We start from the raw sequence: 25,151 nt of genomic DNA on the forward strand, positions 1-25,151 counted from the left end.
GCTTCACCTCTCCTCGTCAAGGGTCGCATGAAATGAGAAAGCCATATAGGCTGCTGAGGTCCGTTACTAAACTAGCTAGCTGCTAAACCTAACTAGCTACTGTAGCTAACTTAGGATAGCCTTCCGATCGTGACGTGAGACGTGCTTTCAGTAGAAGTGTAGTTACTACTGGAGAAGTAATGCATTACCTGTCCATACACCTTTGGCACGGGTGGTTGGACTGCACTCCGCCGATTGCGATGCTGATACATGCCCGAAGCTATGTCTTCCCTTGCACTACGTGCCGCTCGTCGCTTCGCATCCGCGCCTATTCCATGGATAAATTCTTCCTTTGCGTTAACCGTAGAAAAACCCCTGTCCTGCGGTAGCAAGAAACGCTGGTCTCGATGCAGACGAAGGGTGGAAGAAAATGTCCCGGGAGAAAATAAAAATAACAAATATATTGTAAACCTAAGAGGAGACAGCATCTTGAGTGTCTGTCTTGTCGCCATGTTTGTGTATGTTTCGTTTAGGTAACGAGAAGAGCTTATTCGAGTGGCGATTGGAGTAAGCGTAGGAGGCACGTCCCCCATCACCCACCTCCCTAAGCAAATTCTGCTCGTGGCATTGGTCGAGTTCGTTTTGCATGGCCCAGAGCCTCGGGTTGGTGGAGATTTTGGTTAAGGACCAATGGAATGTATAAATAACATTTAACTCCGCTCACACTGGGCACCAGGCAATAGAAAATGAATTCGCCCATTGTTAGCGGCTTCTTTGTATCTTGAATGAGTGGATGTACTTGAAAAATATCCAACATGATATACAACCAATGCTGTTTATCTAAATTATGAAAAATAAGTGGGATGCATGCCAGCAAAGCCACTACACAACACTAAACAATACATTAATTGCACAATACCACTGCAACAAATGGCTATCAGACAGAGTATTGTCTGGCAGCGAAACAGTTAATTCAGCCTCATTTACTGCCTTTAAAAAAACATAGCTTATATGGCTGACTTGCTTTAACAAAGTGGTTTCTACTGACAATTGAGATGTACAAACTATGGCATAAGGGGACGACGAGCAGATAAAAGGCAATTTCGATTAAGACATTAATGAGCGAGCTAGGATGGACGTAGTCAATATAACTATTTGTTGAGCACTTTTGAAATGTACAGCGACAGAATTCAGAACATGTGCCGTTCTTAGATTTTTTTATAAAGGCACACATAGTTTACATGTCAATGCTTACACAGAAACTATCTAGGTCAAATAGGGGAGAGGCGTTGTGCCGCGAGGTGTTGCTTTATCTGTTATTTGATATCAGATTTGCTGTTTATTTGAGCAATATGAGATCCCTGGTGGCATGTCTGGTGGGATAAGTGTGTGTGTCAGAGCTGTGTGTAAGTTGACTATGCAAACAATTAATTTTAATGTTTCTTATAAAAAGAAGTGATGCAGTCAGTCTCTCCTCAACTCTTAGCCAAGAGAGACTGGCATGCATAGTATTTATATCAGCCCTCTGATTACAATTAAGAGCAAAACGTTCAGCTCTGTTTTAGGCCAGCTGCAGCTTAACTAGGTCTTTCCTTGCAGCACTGGACAACACGACCTGTCAATAATCAAGATTAGTCAAAACTAGAGACTGCAGAATTTGCTTTTTGAGTATGGTGTCAAAAAAGCAGAGCATCTCTTTATTACGGCTAGACCTCTCCCCATCTTTACAACCATTGAATCTATATGTTTTGACCATGACAGTTTACAATCTAAGGTAACTCCAAGTAATTTAGTCTCCTCAACTTGTTCAACAGCCACAACATTCATTACCAGATTCAGTTGAGGTCTAGCACTTAAGGAATGATTTGAACCAAATACAAAGCTCTTAGTTTTAGAGATGTTCAGGACCAGTTTATTACTGGTCTTTGTTATTACTGGCCCTTAACTCTTTGTTAAGGGTTTCAGAGACTTCCTTAGCTGTGGTTGCTGATGCGTATATGGTTGAATCATCAGCATATATATACACACATGCTTTGTTTAATGCCAGTTGCAGGTCATTGGTAATAATAGAAAAGAGTAGAGGGCCTAGAGAGTTGCCCTGCGGTACACCACACTTTACATGTTTGACATTAGAGAAGCGCCCATTAAAGAAAACCCTTTGAGTTCTATTAGATAGATAGCTCTGAATCCACATTATGGCAGAGGTTGAAAAGGCATAGCACATAAGTTGTTTCTATAACAGGTTATGGTCAATAATATCAAAGGCTGCACTGAAATCTAAAAGTACAGCTCCCACAATCTTCATATTGATGATTTCTTTCAACCAATCATCAGTCATTTGTGTCAGTGCAGTACATGTTGAGTGCCCTTCTCTATAAGCATGCTGAGTAAGCATCTATAAGCATCTTGAGTGGCGGAATAACTTTGGCTTCCCACCAGGCCGGAGGACAAAGACTTTCCTCTAGGCTCAGATTAAAAATATGACAGATATGAGTGGCTATAGAGACAGCTACCATCCTCAGTAGCTTTCCATCTAAATAGTCAACGGCAGGAGGTTTGTCATTAGTGATCGATAACAATGATTTTTCCACCTCTCCCACACTAACTTTCCAAAATGTAAACTTGCAATGCTTTTCTTTTTGTTTTTTTATGCATGAATACAATTGCTCACTGTTCATTGTTGGCATTTCCTGCCTAAGTTTGCCCATTTTGCCAATGAAATAATCAATTAAAATAATTGGCAACATCAAATGGTTTTGTGATGAATAAGCCATCTTGATTCGATGAAAGATGGAGTTGAATTTGCCTTTATGCCCATAATGTCATTTAAAGTGCTCCAAAAAATTTTCCATCATTCTTTATATCATTGATTTTGGCTTCCTGATAAACTTTCTTCTTTTTGTTGAGTTTAGTCACATAATTTCTCAATTTGCAGTAAGTCAGCCAGTCAGATGTGCAGCCAGACTTATTAGCCACTCCTTTTGCCCCATCTCTTTCAACCATACAGTTTTACAATTCCTCATCAATCCATGGAGCCTTAACAGTTCTAACAGTCAGTTTCTTAACAGTTGCATTAACAGTTGCATAAATTCATCAAGTGCAGCGTCTGGATGCTCCTCATTAATCACATCCGACCAACAAATATTTTCAACATCATCCACATAAGAGTCACAGCAAAATATTTTGTATGATCTCTTATATACTATTTTAAGCCCAGCTGTTGGAACTTTGGCTTTCCTGGATCTAGCCACTAAATTGTGATCACTGCATCCAATGGGTACAAATACAGCTTCTACATTATTAGTAAAAATGGGATCGATACATGTGGATGATCTTGTTCCTGTCGTGTTTGTAAACACCCTGGTAGGTTGATTAATAACCTGAACCAGATTACAGGCACTGGTTAGAGTAAGAATCTTCCTCTTGAGCGGACAGCTTGAAGAAAACCAGTCAATATTCAGGTCGCCAAGAAAGTAGATCTCTCTGTTTATATCACATACACTATCAAGCATTTCACATATATTATTTAGATACTGACTGTTAGCACCTGGTGGCCCAAAAGAAAAGGCTTTAGATGTGCCAAGTGAACCTACAACCACAACACTTCAATAACACTTGACATAAGATCTTCTCTAAGCATTACAGGGATATGGCTCTGAATATATACAGCAACACCTCCCCCATAAGCATGTATGTGTCAGGATTTGGCCAGGGTTGTTCCGGGTTTTGGTCACTAGATGCCCCCATTGTGCTTTTTGACCTTATTTTTTCCCTTGTTCCCCATTATTATTTGCACCTGTGCCTCGTTTCCCCTGATTGTATTTAAACCCTTAGTTTCCTTCAGTTCTGTGCTCTGTGTTTGTATGTTAGCACCCAGCCCTAGTGTTCTGTGTATTCTTGTCGATTCCGGTGGATGCTCTTGTGGAATTCTGTTTTTGTTTTTGAGTATCTCTTGAGGCTTTTTTGTGCTATTCCTACCACCTTTTGGATTTGCCATTTTTGTATTTAAGGACTTCTCCTTTTTTACTTTATTAAATACACCGTCTTAAGTACTGCTGTGTCTGCCTCATCTTCTGGGTTCTGCTGACTATTCGTGGCTCAGTTGGTTAAGTGACTGTTTCTCACTCCGGAGACCCAGGTTCGTAACCGGGTCCTGACAGTATGTCTCTTCTATAGATGTTATATCCTTGTATTGCTACTGATGTATCATCAAATTAATTATCTGAGTCTCAGAAATGTCTAATATCTGAATTTTATCTTATGTTAGAGCAAGTTATTGATTTCATGAACATTATTTCTAAGGCTGCATATATTAATATGGGCTACTTTCAGCCCTTTCCTGGGTAGCTTATCAGAGATAGACATAATATGGAAAAGAGCAAACAAAGCAAGATGAAAAAAAAAATATACATCCGGCAGACCATTAATCAATTGGTGTGTGTGTGTGTGTGTGCTGCGGGGTTAAAGCCTTGATTGTCCCTCTAGATCACATATGTCAGAGTCAAGGCCCGCGGGCCACATCCGGCCCGCGAGAAGGTTTTTTACGGCCCCTGGGATGATCTTGATTTATTATTAGAACCGGCCGGCAGCCCGCAGATCTTTTACACGCACCAATACTACATTTCCCACAATGCAACGGTGACGCACCGAGCAGTAGGCTGCTTCATTTCAATATTTATTGGCACAGCAGTCGTCAGCATCACAGTAAAATTAACTTTCAGATACCCATCAAAAATGGCAAAACGGAAGGTGGACACTGAGAACCGGGGGTTTCAAACAAGGTGGGAGTCGGAGTATATGTTCACGGAGGTAGCTGGAAAACCTGTGTGTCTTCTGTGTGGAGAAAGTGTGGCGGTACTGAAAGAGTATAATCTGAGACGACATTATGAAACGAAACACGCGGACAAAAACAAGAATATGGACATGGAACAAAGGCTACAAAAGGCAGAGGAATTAAAACGAGGCCTCAAATCTCGACAGGCTCTGTTCAAAAAAGCCAAATCACAAGGCCAGGCTGCTGTCAAGGCCAGTTTTATTTTGGCAGAAGAGATCGCTAAATCAGCCCGGCCATTTACGGAGGGGGATTTCATCAAAAACTGCATGATTAAAGTTTGTGACGAAGTTTGCCCAGAAAAAGGCAACTCTTTTTAAATGTGAGTCTGAGCAGAAACACCATTGCCGAGAGAGTAGACCAGTTGTCCATCAATCTAAAAGAGCAGCTTGTGAAAAAGGGAAAAGATTTCATTGCATATTCCTTGGCTGTGGATGAGAGCACCGACATTTCTGACATTGCCCAGTTGTCAATTTTCATCCGCGGAGTGGACTCCAGCCTAAGCGTGACAGAGGAGTTTTTGGCTTTACGTCCTATGCATGGCACAACTACGGGGCATGATTTGTATGAAGAGGTGTCAAGATGTGTAAATGAGATGGAGCTGCCTTGGGAAAAACTCGTGGGTTTGACAACCGACGGAGCACCTGCGATGTGTGGACACAGGAGCGGACTGGTGGCGAAGATACGGGAAAAGATGCAAGAGGAAAACGCGACAGGTGAGCTGACAGCTTATCATTGTATCATACACCAGGAAGCGTTGTGCGGTAAAGCCTTGAAAATGGAGCATGTAATGAGCATCATCACGCGCACAGTTAACTTTATCAGAGCCAAAGGTTTGAATCACCGCCAGTTCAAGGCATTTCTGACGGAGTTAGAAACGGAGCATGGTGATTTGCCTTATCACACAGAGGTGCGATGGCTAAGCCAGGGAAAGGTGCTTCAAAGATGTTTCGAGCTTCGTGAGGAACAAAGTGTTGTTTTTGATTAATAGATTTTTGCACTTTATTTTATTGTATTTCAATCCAATTATATTTTAAAAATATTTCAGTTGAGTGGATGATAGAAAATTGCTATTATTGTTTTTTTCTTTGAAGTAAATTTAGCCCACTTTTGCTAAAATAGAAAATATAGGCTACTGATGGTGCCTTGAATACCGGTTTCTTTCATTTAATGTTCATGTTATGGGGATTTTTATATAAAGGAAATTTGTCTTTTGTGTCTGTTGAAAATTAAAGATTACTGACAGAGCCATAAGAAAATATTGCTTTATTTATCTGATCATATTGGAATATATTTGTTAGGTTTTCAGTAGGTTCAATTAGGTTCACTAGACTATATGCGTCATTTAAAAATTTTTCAATGAACATTCGAACAGTCCGGCCCTCGGCTTGTAGCTAAATTTTTTATTTGGCCCTCCGTCCATTTGACTTTGACACCCCTGCTCTAGATAGTCTGATTTATCCGTCATTGTTATCATGGATTCACACACAGAGAACTGATGTCCTCTCTTAAAGAAAGTATAATTGTTTCAACTAACGTTACTTGGTCATCTATTTTATTCCTTATACGGTTTCCTCCCTATTGATGAGATGTATTTGAGATGAATTTTGTTTTCATGTTATAATCTTGTGTATATTTTGTTTTTATGTACTTTCAAGACAAGCAGAATGGAAATACGTTTGACACGTTTTTGTGTTATCCTCTATGCTTTTAATGGCATTGTACTGTATCCACGTGTGGTGTTTTGTGTTTAAAGTTGTCAACAAATATAAGCAAAGAACATGGGAAATTGCATTCAATTCACAACTGTCTTATTTATTTAGTTTATGGGCAAAATGCTTAACTACATAGGCTTAAAATAGTGGCTTAGATTATCATGTCCCCAGAAAGCAAAGCTTTTCCTTGTATATGATTCACCATTATCATCATTATCTACAGTGCCTTGCGAAAGTATTCGGCCCCCTTGAACTTTGCGACCTTTTGCCACATTTCAGGCTTCAAACATAAAGATATAAAACTGTTTTTTTGTGAAGAATCAACAACAAGTGGGACACAATCATGAAGTGGAACGACATTTATTGGATATTTCAAACTTTTTCAACAAATGAAAAAAAAAAATTGGGCGTGCAAAATTATTCAGCCCCCTTAAGTTAATACTTTGTAGCGCCACCTTTTGCTGCGATTGCAGCTGTAAGTCGCTTGGGGTATGTCTCTATCAGTTTTGCACATCGAGAGACTGAATTTTTTTCCCATTCCTCCTTGCAAAACAGCTCGAGCTCAGTGAGGTTGGATGGAGAGCATTTGTGAACAGCAGTTTTCAGTTCTTTCCACAGATTCTCGATTGGATTCAGGTCTGGACTTTGATTTGGCCATTCTAACACCTGGATATGTTTATTTTTGAACCATTCCATTGTAGATTTTGCTTTATGTTTTGGATCATTGTCTTGTTGGAAGACAAATCTCCGTCCCAGTCTCAGGTCTTTTGCAGACTCCATCAGGTTTTCTTCCAGAATGGTCCTGTATTTGGCTCCATCCATCTTCCCATCAATTTTAACCACCTTCCCTGTCCCTGCTGAAGAAAAGCAGGCCCAAACCATGATGCTGCCACCACCATGTTTCACAGTGGGTATGGTATGTTCAGGGTGATGAGCTGTGTTGCTTTTATGCCAAACATAACGTTTTGCATTGTTGCCAAAAAGTTCAATTTTGGTTTCATCTGACCAGAGCACCTTCTTCCACATGTTTGGTGTGTCTCCCAGGTGGCTAGTGGCAAACTTTAAACAACACTTTTTATGGATATCTTTAAGAAATGGCTTTCTTCTTGCCACTCTTCCATAAAGGCCAGATTTGTGCAATATACGACTGATTGTTGTCCTATGGACAGAGTCTCCCACCTCAGCTGTAGATCTCTGCAGTTCATCCAGAGTGATCATGGGCCTCTTGGCTGCATCTCTGATCAGTCTTCTCCTTGTATGAGCTGAAAGTTTAGAGGGACGGCCTGGTCTTGGTAGATTTGCAGTGGTCTGATACTCCTTCCATTTCAATAGTATCGCTTGCACAGTGCTCCTTGGGATGTTTAAAGCTTGGGAAATCGTTTTGTATCCAAATCCGGCTTTAAACTTCTTCACAACAGTATCTCGGACCTGCCTGGTGTGTTCCTTGTTCTTCATGATACTCTCTGCGCTTTTAACGGACCTCTGAGACTATCACAGTGCAGGTGCATTTATACGGAGACTTGATTACACACAGGTGGATTGTATTTATCATCATTAGTCATTTAGGTCAACATTGGATCATTCAGAGATCCTCACTGAACGTCTGGAGAGAGTTTGCTGCACTGAAAGTAAAGGGGCTGAATCATTTTGCACGCCCAATTTTTCTGTTTTTGATTTGTTAAAAAAAGTTTGAAATATCCAATAAATGTCGTTCCACTTCATGATTGTGTCCCACTTGTTGTTGATTCTTCACAAAAAAATACAGTTTTAAATCTTTATGTTTGAAGCCTGTAATGTGGCAAAAGGTCGCAAAGTTCAAGGGGGCCGAATACTTTCGCAAGGCACTGTACAAGGGGAATAGAATAGATCAGAATGGAATAGAGCAGCTATGTTCACCCAAACAAGTATCTTAGGTCTCACTCCTACCACTGGACAATAGGCAGACATGACAAATCACACAACATAACCTACTGTACTGAAAATGCACAAAAACACAACCTGCGCTTATATCACATGCAGAGTTGACATGACAGTTGTCTCCAACCGAGTATATTAACAACACGATTTGCTTACTGTTTTTTTTAGGTATTTTCTTAAAACTGCATTGTTGGTTAAAGGCTTGTAAGTAAGCATTTCACTGTAGTGTACACCTGTAGTATTCGGCGCATGCGACAAATAAATTTGGATTTGATTTGAGTACATTAACAACACGATTTTACATGATGTAAAGTGGATATGGGGGCTTTTTCATTGTGTTTATTCATTGATTTGGTGATACACTTTCACAACAGATTATGAAGTAAATGTGTCTTAGAGACAACAGACTACATATGGGTTATTATTATAAAAACAGGAGTGAGTTGGTTGTAGGTACACCTTTGGAATAATCTGAATTGATCTTGAGGTCACCAGTAATTCCTGTGAGATTTTTGACTTGAAAAAAGGCTAGCCACTTGCAATAATTTACTCACAATTAGATCCTTACACAGATTGTTCTACTGCACATTGCTCATTATTTCCGACAAAAAACAACAACACAGAGTTACACATGGGACAAACAAAAGTTCAGTCAATAACACAATAGAAATAGTGTTAGAAGCTATTTTGTAAATGACATCGCCAAAGTCGAGGATCGGTAGGATAGTCAGTTTTACGAGGATATGTTTGGCAGTGTTTTTGAAGGAGGCTTTGTTGCGAAATAGGAAGCTGATTCTAGATTTGATTTTGGATTGGAGATGCTTAATATGAATCTGGAAGGAGAGTTTACAGTCTAGCCAGACACCTAGGTATTTGTAGTTGTCCACATATTCAGAACCGTCCAGAGTAGTGATGTTAATCGGGCAGGCGGGTGCGGGCAGCGATCGGTTGAAGAGCATGCACTTAGTTTTACTAGCATTTAAGAGCAGTTGGAGGCCATGGAAGGAGTGTTGTATGGCATTGAAGCTTGTTTGTAAACACAGTGTCCAAAAAAGGGCCAGATGTATACAGAATGGTGTCGTCTGCGAAGAGATGGATCAAGGAATCACCCGCAGCAAGAGCTATATCATTGAAATATACAGAGAAAAGAGTCGGCCTGAGAATTAAACCCTGCGGTACCCCCATAGAGACTTCCAGAGGTCTGGACAACAGACCCTCCGATTTGACACACTGAACTCTGTCTGTGAAGTTGTTGGTGAACCAGGCCTGCACATAAACCAGGCCTGCCCCTAGATCCCTAGGGGCCTGCACATAAATCTTGCAAGGGGAGGAAATCTTCAGTAGTTATGTCAAATATTGTTATAACTAGCTCTGGCTGGGTTGGTCTTTAACAGCTCATTGTTCTATCTGTGGTTCTGTGCCATTGAGGATGAAGGGAGTTGCAGCTACCCTATACCTATACCAATTGTGCTGAGCAGGCACAGGTTTTTCAGAAACAGCCATTTCAGGAGGGTCGTTGTGTTCATACAGCAGACACACATTTTAAAGGCAATTCATTTTCTCATATAAACACACTTATCTTCAAATACAGATGTAGTTAAATACATTAACAGGTAACATGGGGGATTTCAGACTGCCTTTATTATAGACAAGACAGCCAGGCAGCACCTGTATTGAAAACACACAAGGATAAACATCAACCAATTCAGTACTTACTGTATATAAAGTACCAGAGGTTCATTGCATAGTCAGAGCTATCATTAAGATATTTGAATATTTGGGGTATAGGATTTAGGATTTGTCTGTAATATTCTTCACTGTCTAGACAGTAGGTGGCGGTAGATCATAATAGTCATTTTTTGTATTTTCGTCATTTATTTTTTTATTCAACAATAATAACAATGTTACACATCAATACAGGGACATTCCTGTGAATACAATGAAAACAATAAAACACCAAGCGAACCCCCCCACCTCAAAAAATAAATAAATAAATAAATAAATAATAATTCAGGACGTTATTTTTTCACAGACATTCAGAGACACACGACTTCTAATATGTTTTCCAACGTTTTAAGTTTCACAAGTTTGAGGGATTTATAAAATAATAAGGAACAGTAGGTTCGTAAAATGTATGAAACTTTCGGATTGGCTCGCGCAAAACAATCGGAATTCGAATTTGGCAAACCAAACGGATAGGTAAAAGTAAGTCTACTTTTCTAATGTTTTAGGTCGCTAGCTACACAATTTTACATAACGCATTTTTGTAAATTACCTTGAAATCAATTAAGGATGTGTTTAAGCAAAACATTGTAGCTAACTAACGATAAGACCCTGCCAGCTACCGTTGGCTAACCAAACGTTAGCTAGTTTAGATAGCTGGGTTTGTTAGTTGAGGGCAGCTGCGCTGATTCTGCAGCTGATAGCTTGTTGTTCGCTAGCTGGAATTGTTCCGTTAGACATGCGAAGAAACATTAGCTAACGTTAGTATGTTACATGGTGTTAAAATGCAGTCTCTCATCAGCCATTGTAGCTAACAGCAGACATCTCTACACGTAACGTTTTAGCAAGCAGTGAGTGTGAAAAACGTTTAAGTGACCAATGCCAGGCAGAGTGATGCCACCGACAGGGAGGGGAATGGACAACAAAGGCCAAAAACAAAAATTGTCACAAGAGGTCAGGAAATGCTGCAGTTTTGATGCCATCTGCTGGAAAAGTACATAAACTTCTCAGGGCCATTAGAAAAACAAGTATTCCATTTACCTTTGGGATAGCCTAGCTAACTTACGTATTTACATCTATTCTCAACTCAACCATATCAATGTCCATTTCTTATTAGTTAACGTGTGTTGTAGTATTTGAGTTGTCTTTTCTCTTTCATTGCAATAGGTTGAACAAACATCTGCATATTGTGACAATTCTCCAGCTAAAAAGAAAAAAGCACAGAGTAGTAAAACACCAGCTTCATACTCTTCAGATTTGTTTGAGGCTGAACTTGCAGGTATGCACATATTTGGTTTGGAATAATTTGTATCTCTATGTTTTATAGATTAGAATTATACATGTTTAGCTCAATTGATACCATTTACAAGAAAAAATATATATCTAACAATAGAATGTAGCTCATGTGGTAGAGCATGGAACTTGCAATGCAAGGATAGTGGGTTCAATTCCCGAGGCCCACCAGTATGTAAAATGAATGTGCTTATGACTAAGTTGCTTTTGATAAAAGTGTCTGGTAAATGGCTGGTATTGATATATACATTACGGCTCTTTTTATTTTCCTTCAAATGATAGGTGCAAATAGAGAGGTCAACATGCTATTTTCCAAATACTCTGAAGTGTTGAGGTAGGTACAACAAAGGTAATGTGACAAATGTGTTGAGAACAGGTTTTCATTCCATTCTTTGTCATGTCAGAACACATTTTGGAGTTTAAATGTCAGTACTTAATAAACATCACATATTACGTTAAGGACCAGGCAAGCATACTGCATACACACGCAGTTTTTTATTATGATAAACAAGCATTAGGTGAATATGCTTCTCTTGAAATAATCTGTACCCACTGTCATGTCCATCCTACGTAGTGCCTTTGTTTCCTACAGTGAGAGGGCTGCAATAGATGCCTCACAAGTTAGGGAGTTGGAAGACATATTGATGGAGGCCAGAAACTTGGATTCACACCTGAAAGAGAAGAAAGAACACTTGAGGCGTACCTTGGCTCTTATTTCTGACAAACTACAGGGATAGACTAGCTACACAGGCCTGCATGCTACAGACATTTGTAAATATTTGCTCACAGATCTCAATCAGTAACATGTCAGTACTTTTATTTTTACCTGTATGTATGCTTTTTATGTTGACTGTCTTCACTCTTAATCCCACACTGGCAAACAAAATGTGAGTGCCATTGTGGTTAATATCTTTATATATGAGCTATTTATTTGTAGCCTACTGTAAACAATAAATAGGGTTAAAAGATTGACGTTTCAGTGTGTGCAATATCCAAAGTTAAGCACTCGTCTTTGAAAATGTATATAATCAGTTAACCTTTTTACTTGAGACAGTGAAATATAGCCTAGCCATTACCAATCAGGAAACTAACTTTTAGGAAGTACAGTGCCTTGCGAAAGTATTCGGCCCCCTTGAACTTTGCGAACTTTTGCCACATTTCAGGCTTCAAACATAAAGATATAAAACTGTATTTTTTTGTGAAGAATCAACAACAAGTGGGACACAATCATGAAGTGGAACGACATTTATTGGATATTTCAAACTTTTTTAACAAATCAAAAACTGAAAAAATGGGCGTGCAAAATTATTCAGGCCCTTTACTTTCAGTGCAGCAAACTCTCTCCAGAAGTTCAGTGAGGATCTCTGAATGATCCAATGTTGACCTAAATGACTAATGATTATAAATACAATCCACCTGTGTGTAATCAAGTCTCCGTATAAATGCACCTGCACTGTGATAGTCTCAGAGGTCCGTTAAAAGCGCAGAGAGCATCATGAAGAACAAGGAACACACCAGGCAGGTCCGAGATACTGTTGTGAATAAGTTTAAAGCCGGATTTGGATACAAAAAGATTTCCCAAGCTTTAAACATCCCAAGGAGCACTGTGCAAGCGATAATATTGAAATGGAAGGAGTATCAGACCACTGCAAATCTACCAAGACCTGGCCGTCCCTCTAAACTTTCAGCTCATACAAGGAGAAGACTGATCAGAAATGCAGCCAAGAGGCCCATGATCACTCTGGATGAACTGCAGAGATCTACAGCTGAGGTGGGAGACTCTGTCCATAGGACAACAATCAGTCGTATATTGCACAAATCTGGCCTTTATGGAAGTGGCAAGAAGAAAGCCATTTCTTAAAGATATCCATAAAAAGTGTTGTTTAAAGTTTGCCACAAGCCACCTGGGAGACACACCAAACGTGGAAGAAGGTGCTCTGGTCAGATGAAACCAAAATTGATCTTTTTGGCAACAATGCAAAACGTTATGTTTGGCATAAAAGCACCACAGCTCATAACCCTGAACACACCATCCCCACTGTCAAACATGGTGGTGGCAGCATCATGGTTTGGGCCTGCTTTTCTTCAGCAGGGACAGTGAAGATGGTTAAAATTGATGGGAAGATGGATGGAGCCAAATACAGGACCATTCTGGAAGAAAACCTGATGGAGTCTGCAAAAGACCTGAGACTTGGACAGAGATTTGTCTTCCAACAAGACAATGATCCAAAACATAAAGCAAAATCTACAATGGAATGGTTCAAAAATAAACATATCCAGGTGTTAGAATGGCCAAGTCAAAGTCCAGACCTGAATCCAATTGAGAATCTGTGGAAAGAACTGAAAACTGCTGTTCACAAATGCTCTCCATCCAACCTCACTGAGCTCGAGCTGTTTTGCAAGGAGGAATGGGAAAAAATTTCAGTCTCTCGATGTGCAAAACTGATAGAGACATACCCCAAGCGACTTACAGCTGCAATCGCAGCAAAAGGTGGCGCTACAAAGTATTAACTTAAATTTTTCAGTTTTTGATTTGTTAAAAAAGTTTGAAATATCCAATAAATGTCGTTCCACTTCATGATTGTGTCCCACTTGTTGTTGATTCTTCACAAAAAAATACAGTTTTATATCCTTATGTTTGAAGCCTGAAATGTGGCTAAAGGTATGAAAGTTCAAGGGGGCCGAATACTTTCGCAAGGCACTGTAACTGTGTTGTGTGAATGACCACACGTGTCAATGGATTCCATTCAGACTAGAACTAATTCATCTGTGTATCACATGGAATATTGGGTGGTGTTATCATAGCCTATATTTCACTTTTTCTAATAATATTTTTGAAAGATTTATTACTACCTTTTTGGTGGTGAGTGAAAAAAAGTTATAAAACATTTGCCCATGACTTTTCTTAATACATATTTGTATTATAAGTTGTTTATATAGAGGATTGATATATTCACAAAACAGGAGTGGACACACATTTTCTTTGTTTGCATGGAACTAACAAGTCTTTCACAGTGCTTTAAAGTAAACTTCACAATAAGGTGCTTTGATGGCTATCTGCTAGTCAATCATCAGAAAGGATATACTTTACAAGAAATGAAAAATGGAGAACACAGTACAATTCACACCTTTGTGTTGTTACTCTGATGGGCCTCCTAATTTTTTTCTGATAGAAGCCTTCTATGAGTCATAGTGGAGTTGAATGTCCCATGGAAACCATAGGGAATGTTCACAGGCACCTCAGCTCTGCCCAACTCTTTGAATGTTTTGGCATCCAAAACCAACAGGAACGTGCTTTTGTCCTTGAGAAGGAGAACATGTTTACATTAAGTTAAGAGGCTAACATTGGGAGTTAGGAGTGCAACAATTGTTTACCAACATTCATAGGTGTTTAAAGGGGAAATTACCTTATTTGGGGTGATGATCACAGACATAATGACACCTTCATCCTCTTCTGTAGCGCCAGGCAAGGGTACAAAGACAGGCTCTGAAGGGTACAGTCCAGGATGCTCCCACACCTTAAAGCGCAGTAGTGTGAAGGTCAGCATTGAGCGTCCTAACATCAAACTGCCAAATATTACCTAGGCCTACATCACTCATCGCAATAGAGTACAGTTACTGATGCAGATATTCTACAGTGTGTTTAAAAGGGAAGGAAGAATCAATATAACTGAACCAACCTTCATTCTTTTGCCTTGGAGGTCCATCTTGATGAGAGTGTCTCCTACTAGATGTCTGAAACCGCAACCATAGAAGTAGCGATATGGTTTGGTGTTGTACTTGGCATAGTTGATTTGTGGGAACTCGAGACCTCCGTACTTATGGAGTTCCTCATCGTGCAGATCCTCATGTGTACAAAACACCTGCAGAGAGTGTTTAGTGAGGCTCTGATGCTGAATATTCACAATGTGGAGGCTAATCACATAACCTTTTGTTTAATAAACTTGATTGGAAAATGAGTGTTGTATTTCAGCAGTGCTGTATAACAGAAGACTTGTGCATGATTATTGTACACACACCTTGTCCTTAGCAGTCTTGGTGGCAGTGGCGGTACTGTCGGGGCGTGTGTTCAGATTTTGCCCACAGGGTGTCTCCATGTTGACGTTGAGAGGCAAGACAAATCGCCGGGGGAACACTCTGCACATAGTGTTGTACACCTAATTTAAACCAAAAAAAATCAACCTCAACCAGTTCACACGTAGGATAACTGATCCGAGTGACTTCAGCTGGTTACACTTAAAGTCGGAAGTTTACATACACCTTAGCCAAATACATTTAAACTCAGTTTTTCCACAATTCCTGACATTTAATCCGAGTAATAATTCCCTGTCTTAGTCAGTTAGGATCACCACTTTATTTTAAGAATGTGAAATGTCAGAATAATAGTAGAGAGAATGATTTATTTCAGCTTTATTTTTTTCATAACAGTCCAAGTGGGTAAGAAGTTTACAGACACTCAAATAGTATTTGGTAGCATTGCCTTAAACAATTTAAACTTGGGTCAAATGTTTCGGGTAGCCTTCCACAAGCTTCCCACAATAAGTTGGGTGAATTTTGGCCCATTCCTCTTGACAGAGCTGGTGTGAATGAGTCAGGATTCTAGGCCTCCTTGCTCGCACACACGTTTTCAGTTGTGCCCACAAATCTTCTATACGATTGAGGTCAGGGCTTTGTGATGGCCACTCCAATACCTTGACTTTGTTGTCCTTAAGCCATTTTGCCACAACTAACTTTGGAAGTATGCTTGGGGTTATTGTCCATTTGGAGACCCATTTGCGACCAAGCTTTACATTCCTGACTGATGTCTTGAGATTTTGCTTCAATATATCCATATAATTTTCCTTCCTCGTTAAGCCATCTATTTTGTGAAGTGCACCAGTCCCTCCTGCAGCAAAGCACCCCCACAACATGATGCTGCCACCCCCGTGCTACATGGATGGGATGGTGTTCTTCGGCTTGCAAGCATCCCCCTTTTTCCTCCAAACATAACGATGGTCATTATGGCCAAACAGTTCTATTTTTGTTTCATCAGACCAGAGGGCATTTCTCCAAAAAGTACGATCATTGTCACCATGTGCAGTTGCAAACCATAGTCTGGCTTTTTTATGGCGGTTTTGGAGAAGTGACTTCTTCCTTGCTGAGCGGCCTTTCAGGTTATGTCGTTTTAATGTGGTATAGATACTTTTGTACCTGTTTCATACAGCATCTTCACAAGGTCTTTTGCTGTCGTTTCGGGATTGATTTGCACTTTTCGCACCAAAGTACGTTCATCTCTAGGAGACAGAACTCATCTCCTTCCTGAGCGGTATGACTGCTGTGTGGTTCCATGGTGTTCATACTTGCATACTATTGTTTGTACAGATGAACGTGGTACCTTCAGGCATTTGGAAATTGCTCCCAAGGATGAACCAGACTTATGGAGGTCTACAATTTGTTTTCTGAGGTCTTGGCTGATTTCTTTTGATTTTCCCATGATGTCAAGCAAAGAGGCACTGAGTTTGAAGGTAGGCCTTGAAATAATACATCCACAGGTTCACCTCCTATTGACTCAAAGTATGTCAATCAGAAGCTTCTAAAGCCATGACATCATTTACTGGAATTTTCCAAGCTGTTTAAAGGCACAGTCAACTTAGTGTATGTAAACGTCTGACCCACTGGAATTGTGATACAGTGAATTATAAGTGAAATCATCTTTAAGTAATTGTTGGAAAAATGACTTGTGTCATGCACAAAGTAGATGTCCCAACTGACTTGCCAAAACTATAGTATACTGTATAGCTTTAATGAATCAGCCATTATAAATGCTTTATAATTTATTTTATTTTTTAAATAAATGTTTACAAATAATGAAATACGTATTTGTAGTTAGGATTAGTCTTTTTTTTAGTGCTTATTCATTAAAGGTATGAAGTGTTATACTCTTCAGTTTAGACCGATACTAACCTCGTCGAGAGCCTCTCCTGACTTGCGCATGTTCTGAACCATGTAGTTGTTGATGGCTTTGCCATCGTCTGCGGCACAGAGGTCCATAACCAGGAAGCCATCCTCCTCCCAGGCATTGATCTGGTGGAACGTGGACAGGGCTTTGGCGTGATACTTGACTGAGTAGAGCTGGAAGAGAATAAAGGAAGTCAGTCATCAGAAATTAAGCGTGTAACTTACAAGTAATTACTGTTGGCTTAGTATCCTCTGTTGTCTCGTTCCTGGCTTGTCTCTTACCAAAACTTTCTAAACTAATTGAGAGACTCCAAGAGTTCCAGGGATTTCTATACCAAGGTCTTACCTTGCCTGTTTGCTTGTTAATCAAATGAAAGATGGTCTCAAGTTTAGGGTCCCAGTAGACCCCATCGCTGATACCCTTTCTTCTCAGCTTGCCTGTAACAATCTTCAAGAGGTCCATTTTTATAGGCTGCTCAATAAACACCACGTAATTCTCCGACATTGCTGAAATCGAATGAGCAGTATATCAATTGCCACTTTTTTGGAGTTGAGTCAGATCATATAAGTATTGATAGATCATTGCTGTGCATTTTGATTAACAAAAGGATGAAACATGACCATTTTGGTTTGAACATGGTTGTGTGAGTGAGCCATCTACTCGTGAGAGGGTTTACATGAAAGGCTGTTTACATTTAAATGTCATTAGCTCCACATTAGCCTGTGGAGGCTTTGTGTGGTCTGCTCACCAAAGCTGTGGTAGTATGAAGGTCTTGCCTTGTCTACTGAGGGAATAGAACAGACCACAGTAGCTCCCTCCAGGGTTTCCTCTGAGTTCTCTGGCGTTGTCTTTGTCGGAGGCACGCGGATTATATTGTAAATTGCACCTGATAAAAATACAGGTTTTATTTGGAACGTGGAAAACTAACCTTTGGCCATTTTTTTGCAGGCAGATTTCAGGTTTGTGGTTTGTGTTTTGTCATTCTTAATGAAGGTGGTTAGTGAATGGGCAGGGGCTTGGTCCTTACTTACCTTTAGCAGAGTAAGAATTCCCCATGTTGTATGTTGTACCATCAGGGTCTGTGTGGGGGTGGGCAGTGGCTCCATTGACAGCGATAAATTTGCTCCAGTCCACCTGTTGAGAGCAGCAACAACAATGACATGTCTTAATAGCCTTTCAGTCATGCTGTCCTATAATGCAATAGGTATCTTTTTAAATATTTCAACCAAAACATTTGGCTATTTGTTTAGACTGAATGAAACCCTTTGTGTATAAAGGCTACTGTTGGTAGTGTGTAGGCCTTTAAAAAGAAAAAGCGGCCTACCTTTTCCTTTGTTTCAAGTGTCTCAGGGTCCACCTTGTGCATGAAGTTTGTCTCCGTGCTCACGTAGTAATCACCTTTGTACGTCACAAAGCTCACATTGTCATTATCTGACGCTTCTGTGGACCAAAGACAGTTTTCATTTGATTAGTACAATGCAAATCAATTCTCTGTCATATATTTAACACTCTTTTACCTCAAGCTCTTAAACTGCAGACTTGAACTGTAAACTCACTTGGCAGTTCGAACCGGGACAGAAAGCGCTGGAAGAAGTTCTTGCAGGGGTCTGGCATGGCCACAGTCCCGAATTCAGACACAACGATGCGTCTGTTCTCACTGTTAGCCGTGTAGCAGTCACTGCCCAGGAAGCGGCTCTTGTAGGTCACCTGACCCCCTGCGATTTTGAACTGATGCAGGAGGGCCATTCCGTCAAACCAGTGGTTGAATCTGAGAAGCAGAAGAAATAGTTAATGTAGTACTTTGACTTGGTGAGACTTACAGTAAATAATTCCTTATATGCAGAAATAGTCATTTACACGTCATCTGATTCTGGTCAAACATATATAGCTCGTTAAAATATACTCACTTATTATTACCAATCTCAAACTTTCCTGGTCCGTTTCTGAGGAAATTGCCACTAATCCACTCTGGGATAGTTCCACTGATCTTAGTGCTGATGGCCTCTGGGGTCTCATCCACAGAGGCCACGATCTTCTCAATGCATGGCAGGCCGTGCACGTCTGTGTAATGATGATCCTTGTTCTTCTTTTTCAGGTCTGCAAGGACAAAGTCCAGACAATATTATTACCCCAAAACATCTGAAGACCTACAAAGCAAAAACAGCAGATAGATATTAAAGCAGAACTAGAAATTGTATTAAAGGAGCTTGTGAGGATTAATAAACCTAAAATAAATGACTCTTTTTAGATTTGTTTCTTTTACAAAGTGAATAGTCATATGTTCTAAAGATGAGATGAAAATAAATTAGGCAATATACAGTCTGGCTACAACACGTTTTAATCCTCATTGGAGAACATCAACTTACCTGTATTGCTTGGAGGTGACATGGTTGTCAGGATTGAGAATGTCTGTGGCGGTCTTGCTTGATGGGAGGGCAAGTGATAGGACTCTTCTCATGTGAAGCTCCTGTGTGCTGCTTAGTGTAACAGGCTGAGCTTTTATACTGTCACTGTAGCGCAACCCTTTAGACCACGTGGTGGTTCTTACATAAGTCTCTGCAGAACAGGTCTGTAAGCATAGGCGTGAGAAGTAGGGGTGCTGCCGCACGCCCTGAAAAGTCTAAACAAAAAAATATTTTGGAATAAGAAATGTAATAAAAAAAATCTCACAAAGTGGTGCACTGGGCGTTTACTAGTCCTATATTTCCCTGTCAGTGAAAAAACTGCAGCACTCCCAACCCCAAACATCTTCGGCTGCGGTCAAAAAAGAACTCTGATAACCCAATCAGGGGGATGATCTCTGGATCGGTTCCAGAAGTTGTAAACTAACACAGCAGGAGCTACACTGTATAAAACATGATATTTTGGAGTGTGTTCATTAGCTGTGTATATTTAAGAGATCTGTGTACATTATTTGTTATTTTAACCTTTTACTGCAGTGGGCTAAATCAAGGTCACACAGTGTTTCTTGGTAGTCTTAAACAAATCTACTTTGAAACAAAAGTATACACCCCACACACATGGTTATGGGCTTAAAAATAAAATACACCTGTACCATGTCAGATATAGAGTTGAATGTATTTTGAGTTTGCATCCCAATATTAAACTTTATATACACACAGAAGACTGAAATCTTACAAAACCATTTGAGCTATACCCCTTTCAGACATGGAATGTGTCTCCTTGAAAGCGCCTCGGCTGTGGTATGTTTGTTTTGTCTGAAAGGGTACATACACTACAGCTTTTTAAATGCCGACACACAACTTTCTCGGGAGATAGCCAATCAAATGATCTCGAGCTGCCTGCCTGCTTGCAGACCACTCTCTCCTAAGCAAAGTACTTTGAAGTTTGTAAATACAATGACGTACCAATACATTTAGTAGAAAGAAAACACATCAATCTACCTTACCATAAAAAAAAACAGCAGAAAAATATCACCGCACATCAATCGCCACTGTTTACTGAACTACTGAACATTCTGTACAGGAGCAGAGTTCTACTGTCTGAAAAGGTACAGATGCTTCTGATGTGGCACTTTAACTGTCTGAAAGGTTATCAATTGTCGCTATTGACCTTAGCGGCTGCCTATGTATGAAAAAGGTCAAAGAAACACTGGATTTCGACAGGTTTTTGAAACAATGTTTATTAATTATGAAATTGTGAAAACCCTTAACCTTCCACCATGAGGCCACTGGGCCATTTGACTGCAGGAAAGGGCCACGATAAAGCAGCAGACCTCATTATTACAGTTTTGTTTCTAGACCAGGAAAGTCCAACAGAACAAACCGTCCAGTCACAATATTTGACACGCTCCAGCTCTGTATCCTTAGGCTGTTTTATTAATAAAACAACAACAGCTATTTGTGTCAGGGGATTTTCAGAGGCATTGCTTATAATTTCCAGACAATGAACATTGAGCTTTTTTAAATGTATTATTATGCATGCTTTTATGTGAACTGAAATCCATCTTGGAGATCATGTTCCTCACCTTTTTAAAAGTTTCATCCAATTTTCTAAGATGCCTCAGGGACATTAAAGTTGATCCTATCCTTAGTCTATTAAATCATTTGTATCTTTATTATAATACACTTTTATGATATTTTTCAGTATAGTGTTATTAAATATTGTAGTGGCCATATTTGGCAGAACAATTGCTGTATGTAACCCTTTAAAACATTGCCAAGGCAAGAGTAATACCAAAGAGATTGGTGTAATACGTGCCTGGGTGTTTTAAGAGTTGACCTCAATTGCACAGTGCTGAAGTTTGAAATGAGGGTACGTTTACGGTCACGAACCGTAAATGTTAACTTACAAAAACAAGACCTACGATTGTATGATAACCGACCCCTGAACGTGTCCCTCCGTTAACCCCATGAGGCATGTCGCACAGCTGCTGTTAAACTCGCATCGTTATTACATGTCATGCTACAGCTCAAACACATCCTCACTGGACAGATGTATGAAAAGATGGAGATTAACAAAAGACTTGTGGTTTCATTTTATTTGGTAATACTAACTAAAAGTAATTCAGTCATTTAAAAAAAATCACATTATGGGATGCATGGAACCTTATCAGACTCCAACCGGGCAAAAGTCATCAACATAAAGGAATTTAGTGAATTTCTGTCTTTTCCCCCCTTTTTATTTTTTACTGATCTTTTAACGTAAATCCATTGACATGGTAAAAATGTTTGATTATTTCACTTTGAATTCACCTTAGTTGACAAAAATTGATGTTGAACTGACGTCTGTTCCCATTGAGTGGCTTCTCTGGCATTATCACTTAAATGTAGGTTTAGTGTTATTTTCCCTGCAGTACGCTGAACTGTGAATTTACTGTGTTATATTACCCCCAATTTGAATGTTATTACAATCTGGAAGTTGTTAGCCAACCCAGTCAATAAAGCATGTGTTTTTAGAGTGGGTTTATGATTTTTTTGATTCTCTAGCTGTCCCTACATTTGAAAGTAAGTAATTGGTTAAATTAGCTCATTTCAGTACAGGACATTCCCATGACAAAAAGAAATCTTCCATGCACTCATAATATTGAACATACCCTCCAGCTCTAAACACTGAAATTGTGGAATGAGGCTGTTAAAAAAGGGGAACTGCAGCTGTTTTTGACAGTATTATAGGGAATTTCCTGAGATATTTGTTTGTATTTCTCCGTGTATCTATAATTATGTGTGTTTATGATGTTTTATCTTGAGAGATCATGGTCTTCATCTTCCTTTTTGAGCCAGGTCAGTGGTGGTCACCTTCTACTACCCTATCAGTTTGGAATGTTTAGTCTAACTCTCGAGAATTTCCTCATTTAGCCAATAAAACTATTATTTCGGTCTTCCAAGATTGGATGGTTGCTGAACAAGCTGCTCCCTGTTAATCCTTGTTAATTGTATCATCCTTGATACATGTCTTTTATTGCAGTGTAGAGAAGTAAAATGTCTGGAGATAACACCACAGATTTCTAATGACCTGTTCATGACGGATAAGCCTAAACCAATGGGACGATAGCACCTATCATATCACTTGTTATATGCGGGTGAAACTGTCTGAATTGAAACGGTCCCTCTGACGTACAGTGGCAAGAAAAAGTATGTGAACCCTTTGGAATTACCTGGTTTTCTGCATAAATTGGTCATTGAATTGGATCTGAATCTAAGTCACAACAATAGACAAACATAGTGTGCTTAAACTGATAACACACACATTATTGTATTTTTCTTGTTTATATTGAATACATAATTTAAACATTCACAGTATAGGTTGGAAAAAGTATGTGAACCCCTAGGCTAATGACTTCTTCAAAAGCTAATTGGAGTCAGGAGTCAGCTAACCTGGAGTCCTATCAATGAGACGAGATTGGAGATGTTGGTTAGAGCTGTCTTGCCCTATAAAAAACACTCACAAAATTTAAGTTTGCTATTCACAAGAAGCATTGCCTGATGTGAACCATTCCTCGAACAAAAGAGATCTCAGAATACCAAAGATTAAGAATTGTTGACTTGCATAACGCTGGAAAGGGTTACAAAAGTCTCTGTAAAAGCCTTTATGTTCATCAGTCCACAAAAAGACAAATTGTCTATAAATGGAGAAAGTTCAGCACTGTTGCTACTCTCCCTAGGAGTGGCCGTCCTGCAAAGATGACTGCAAGAGCACAGCGCAAAATGCTCAATGAGGTTAAGAAGAATCCTAGAGTGTCAGCTAAAGATTTACAGAAATCTATCTATGGAACGTGCTAACATCTCTGAGTCTACGATATGTGAAACACTAAACAAGAATGGTGTTCATGGGAGGACACCACAGAAAGAAGCCACTGCTGTCCAAAAAAACATTGATGCACGTCTGAAGTTCACAAATGAGCATCTGGATGTTCCACAGTGCTACTGGAAAAATATTCTGTGGACAGATGAAAATACAGTTGAGTTGTTTGGAAGGAACACAAAACACCTTGTGAAGAAAAAAAGGCACAGCACACCAACATCCAAACCTCATCCCAACTGTAAAGTATGGTGGAGGGAGCATCATGGTTTGGGGCTGCTTTGCTGCCTCAGGGCCTGGACAGCTTGCTATCATTGATAGAAAAATTAATTCCCAAGTTTATCAAGACATTTTTCAGGAGAATGTTAGGCTATCTGTCCGCCAATTGAAACTCAACAGAAGTTGGGTGATGCAACAGGACAACGACCCAAAACAGAGAAGTAAATAAACAACAGAATAACTTCAATAGAAGAAAATACGCCTTCTGGAGTGGCCCAGTCAGAGTCCTGACCTCAACCCGATTTGAGATGCTGTGGCATGACCTCAAGAGATCAGACAAAGAATATTGCTGAACTGAAACAGTTTGTAAAGAGGAACGGTCCAAAATTCCTCCTGACCGGTGTGTATGTCTTGTCTGATCAGCAACTACAGAAAATGTTTGGTTGAGGTTATTGCTGCCAAAGGAGGGTCAACCAGTTATTAAATCCAAGGGTTCACATACTTTTCCCACACTGCACTGTGAATGTTTACATTGGGGTGTTCAATAAAGACATGAAACCATATAATTGTTTGTGTTTTATTAATTTAAGCAGACTGTTTGTGTATTGTTGTGACCAAGATGAAGATCAGATTTTATGACCAATTTATGCAGAAATCCAGGTATTTCCAAAGGGTTCACATAACTGTTTTTAGCCAGTAGCCTATAGCTGGAATGATAAACCGAACATTACAATCACTTATCACAGGCATTTTTCTGTTATCATTCATTATGATAATTTGCCTATACTTGAGAAATGTGAAATTAAATAGTTAGCTGATATGGGTGGTTGTTAATAGGACATTTGATGACTACAACCATCAAATTAGTAGTATTCGTTTAAATTATAATTTTAAACTGTGGTCATATTATTTATAAACTTATTGTTCTAGTTATCATTATCGCATGATATGGATGGGTCACCAATTACATTCAGCCGTGGGCCGATGGGGCGGAACATAGTTATAAATAATTTGTACACTGCAAATTGACTGCAAGAATCCCAAACAGATATATTTGACAAAAACAGAACACTTCAAACCTTGATTACATTGGGAAACGATCACATATGCCTCCATGTATGCGTGGGAATACTTGAGTACAGATTTCCTAAAGTAAAATCATTTTGAGCTGATTCCCTGGTGATATTAGTTAGTTTTTTCTTAATTTGGCATATTGGGGAACCCTGACCTACAGAATTCCAAATACTTTCAGATACTTGAGCTGTGCTTGATTAGT

General features: G+C 39.5%; 3 protein-coding genes across 5 annotated transcripts in view; 1 reads left to right on the forward strand and 2 right to left on the reverse strand.

The window, feature by feature from the left end:
• Positions 1-528, reverse strand: part of LOC135552785 (sortilin-related receptor-like) — a 78,203-nt gene extending 77,675 nt beyond the window's left edge. For both annotated transcript variants that reach the window (XR_010457506.1, XM_064984633.1), the window contains exon 1: positions 189-528. Coding sequence is in view for 1 of the 2 variants with exons in the window: in XM_064984633.1 (XP_064840705.1) it covers positions 189-491 (303 nt within the window). In the remaining variant the exon portion in view is untranslated. The remainder of the gene's footprint in view (positions 1-188) is intronic.
• Positions 529-11,043: 10,515 nt separating this feature from the next.
• Positions 11,044-12,544, forward strand: LOC135552787 (testis-expressed protein 12-like). Its single transcript, XM_064984638.1, has 4 exons — positions 11,044-11,118; positions 11,332-11,443; positions 11,740-11,791; positions 12,050-12,544. Exons 1-4 carry the CDS (start codon positions 11,044-11,046, stop codon positions 12,192-12,194), a joined length of 384 nt encoding a protein of 127 aa, XP_064840710.1. The 3' UTR covers positions 12,195-12,544.
• Positions 11,866-19,853, reverse strand: LOC135552786 (carotenoid-cleaving dioxygenase, mitochondrial-like). Of its 2 annotated transcripts, XM_064984637.1 has the most exons (13): positions 19,762-19,853; positions 19,303-19,492; positions 18,952-19,163; positions 18,720-18,835; positions 18,427-18,529; positions 18,144-18,281; positions 17,741-17,901; positions 17,401-17,568; positions 15,477-15,614; positions 15,138-15,320; positions 14,865-14,975; positions 14,586-14,759; positions 11,866-12,128 (listed from the first exon to the last, which is right to left on the reverse strand). In XM_064984637.1, the coding sequence occupies exons 1-12, from the start codon at positions 19,781-19,783 to the stop codon at positions 14,613-14,615; spliced, it is 1,689 nt and encodes a 562-aa protein (XP_064840709.1). In that variant the 5' UTR covers positions 19,784-19,853; the 3' UTR covers positions 11,866-12,128; positions 14,586-14,612. The 2 variants fall into 2 exon arrangements, with proteins under 2 accessions (XP_064840709.1, XP_064840708.1); XM_064984636.1 differs by lacking the exon at positions 11,866-12,128 and having other exon boundaries at positions 14,119-14,759.
• Positions 19,854-25,151: the final 5,298 nt, after the last annotated feature.

The sequence above is a fragment of the Oncorhynchus masou genome, chromosome 13 (assembly GCF_036934945.1).
Source record: "Oncorhynchus masou masou isolate Uvic2021 chromosome 13, UVic_Omas_1.1, whole genome shotgun sequence".
NCBI lineage: Eukaryota > Metazoa > Chordata > Actinopteri > Salmoniformes > Salmonidae > Oncorhynchus > Oncorhynchus masou.

Coding starts and splice junctions, on each gene's coding strand:
- LOC135552787 (XM_064984638.1), top strand. CDS start 11,044: ATGCCAGGCAGAGTGATGCCACCGACAGGGAGGGGAATGGACAACAAA. Junction 11,444..11,739: donor GTTTGAGGCTGAACTTGCAG/GTATGCACATAT, acceptor TTCAAATGATAG/GTGCAAATAGAGAGGTCAAC. Junction 11,792..12,049: donor AAATACTCTGAAGTGTTGAG/GTAGGTACAACA, acceptor TGTTTCCTACAG/TGAGAGGGCTGCAATAGATG.
- LOC135552786 (XM_064984637.1), bottom strand. CDS start 19,783: ATGTCACCTCCAAGCAATACAG. Junction 18,530..18,719: donor CACTTGAAACAAAGGAAAAG/GTAGGCCGCTTT, acceptor TGCTCTCAACAG/GTGGACTGGAGCAAATTTAT. Junction 14,976..15,137: donor TCCAAGGCAAAAGAATGAAG/GTTGGTTCAGTT, acceptor CTGCGCTTTAAG/GTGTGGGAGCATCCTGGACT.